Here is a 2,600-nt window from a genome sequence, read left to right as displayed (position 1 = left end):
TTTTTGATTTTTTTACTTCGAGGAAGAAATCCCTTAAATCTCAGAGAGAGACTTGATCGAAAGATAAATGTTTTTAAGTTATTATTAGAATCCCCTTGTCTGTCGATTAGTCGAAGGAAAGGTGTACTTAGTACAGTTTTATACAGAAAAAAAATTTGTTTTTTTATATTAAATTATACGGGTTATCACGCATCATTGATTAGGAAAATGAAAATAGGCTTTGAAATTGTCTTCCTTCTCTCTCCCTCTCTCGCTCTCTCTCTCTCTCTCTCTCTCTCGCTCTCTCTCTCTCTCTCTCGCTCTCTCTCTCTAATATAAATTTCTTCGTCAAGTTATTTGATCATGAGTTTAACGAAATCATCTGAACGATTTATACCTCGCTGATAAGAAAATTGTGGAGTATTAATAAGTTATTCCCAATTGAACTGTCACGTTTGACAGACGCATATCTCGGTTTTTGACGGATTGAAGCCGATAATCGATCAGAATCCCTCCAGGCCTCACTCTCACGTGGTTTACCAGACACCCCGCCATCTTCCTTCCCCTAAATAGCTGAAGATATTATCAGAGCGTCGCGCAGGGTGAGAGCAGTCTCTCTGTGCCTCGAGACGCGCCCGAGGAATCTCGTCCATTGGAGAGAGATATATATATATGTGACGCGCGTAGACGGTACGTACTCGGTGGTACGTCGGTTAAAGATCCAGACGTAACACTTTGGCTCCGATCTCGCCGGACTTTTCCCCGAGGCCTGCGCGCGGTTTGGGAAAACTCTCGCTATTTTCCGCTGTCAGGCGCTGTCGCGAGGCGAGATTCTCGGATGCGCGCGGTAGTTTCGACAGTTTGGTCCAGCGTTTAACCGGCATAACACGAGCGCGTGTCTCATCTGTCATCCGTCTCCAGTAACCGGCGCGATTTCGGATTTCTTTCTTTTTCGTTTTTTTTTTTCTTTTTTTTCAGCCACGCTCTTCTCGCGTTTACCATCTTCCCTTTTCGCCTTCTTTCAGAGAAAACGTAAGATCGGTAAAAGATGCGATATCTCGTAAATGTCACTTTCCTCTCCCGAAGTATTTTTTATAGTCGCGAGTTTCTTTCAAGATGTTAATGCATCTCGATTCTCGTTTAATCGTTCGATGTAATGTCTTACACGCTGATGTAGAACGGGAAAAGGCGAGAAATGTCGTAAGAAATCAAGAGAAATATCTATGAATGTATTATTGCTTAAATTGTAAATAAACGTGTGCGCGTTGTCGCGGAAAATTGTTTATCTCTTATACATGGGTGTGTGTGTTTCAGAGACATTTATTTCGCGCCGCATCGATATTTCATCCCCCGCGTGATTATTGTGATAAATTCATGCGCGTGAGTCATTCGTAAGCAGATACGGGATATCGCTCCCCGCATCGATATAAACTTGTTTCTCGGTGTCACAAGTGTCGAAAAGTGTGCGTAAGCGTGTTATACACGTTGATATACACCGGGAGAAGGGCAAAAGTCTCTCCCTTGCGTGTTCGTCTCTCTCTCTCTCTCTCTCTCTCTCTCTCTTCTGTGTGTGTCTTCCTTTCCTCCGCGGGCCAAATGTCGCTCTCCGTCATCGAGCCGCTGGATGATAAAGGTGCGAATATACCACATGTCTCATTATCCGAATAGGAGTCCGGATAATCGCTTTTCCGACATTCAACTTCATTTATCTCCGAAGGAGAAATAAACGGTCGAAAAAATCGACAGTTTATTCGCGAATTCCACATCTGTCAAACGTCAAGAGGCACGATTTTTTTTTAATGCAGTTATTAAAATTACTTGTTTTTTTTGCTGTTTTTTTTCGAGTTATTGTGGTAAATTTTTGCATTTTTAAAATCGATTCTCTTGTCTTCGTGTAGAATTACAATTTTGAATCCCTAACGTAAGGAAAACTTTTGTATTATATATGACAGCGGAAAAAGATATATCTCTTGTAATTGAGATGAGAACGAAAAGATGGAATAAAATCCTTCTCGAGAGAAATCTCTTAAAGGCAGATGATATGATATTGCGTTCAATGTATCCGCGAATATAGTGTTTTGAAACGAAAGAATAATATTGATATCTCGTGAAGTTATTTTGTATGAAAACAAAAAGACGAAAAAAGAAATCGATATTAGTGAAATTTGCCGAGGGATCGCGAGTGCATCGATGAGATCGAGGATGCAAATCTAACGGCGATTTTACGGTATAAAGTTCGAAAGATACACGATTTCTGCGTGCGACACCACTCAAAATGCTAATGTCGAGAACTCTTAAATGTTAAAGCTGCAATTTATTCCTCTCTCGTAATTACCGGAGACCGGATTTTGCCGCGGCTGCGGGAACTAAAACGAGCCAACGCGTAACCTTTTGCATTTTACATAATTGAGTGGCTGATAATTTTATTTATTTATTTCATTTTATTTTATTTTTTTTTGCTTTTTTCGGGAACTCTTTTCCTTTCTTTCTCGGCGGCAACATTATTCGTTGCAAATTATGTCCAGTTTGTAATTGTATAATTTCTATTCAGATTGAAATATGTGTCTTTCTTTTGTATTTTAGAGCCACCAGTCGGCCGATTCGCTTCCAGAAGGAAGAGC

At 40.4% G+C, this 2,600-nt stretch overlaps 1 protein-coding gene across 8 annotated transcripts in view; it reads left to right on the top strand.

The window, feature by feature from the left end:
• The window catches only part of LOC115237237 (cAMP-dependent protein kinase type II regulatory subunit), a 21,230-nt gene that overhangs the window by 2,030 nt on the left and 16,600 nt on the right, over nt 1–2,600 (top strand). Inside the window, exons 1-4 of one of the 8 annotated variants that reach the window (XM_029810161.1) lie at nt 563–669; nt 1,005–1,179; nt 1,294–1,612; nt 2,563–2,594. In XM_029810161.1, coding sequence (XP_029666021.1) covers nt 1,576–1,612; nt 2,563–2,594 — 69 coding nt within the window. In that variant the 5' untranslated portion in view covers nt 563–669; nt 1,005–1,179; nt 1,294–1,575. The other 7 variants (XM_029810162.1, XM_029810164.1, XM_029810163.1 and 4 more) reach the window with 7 other exon arrangements.

The sequence above is a fragment of the Formica exsecta genome, unplaced genomic scaffold (genome assembly GCF_003651465.1).
Source record: "Formica exsecta isolate Colony F162 unplaced genomic scaffold, ASM365146v1 scaffold282, whole genome shotgun sequence".
Lineage (NCBI taxonomy): Eukaryota > Metazoa > Arthropoda > Insecta > Hymenoptera > Formicidae > Formica > Formica exsecta.
Note: the sequence above shows the minus strand (reverse complement) of the source record. Positions and strands in the feature narration are given on the sequence as shown.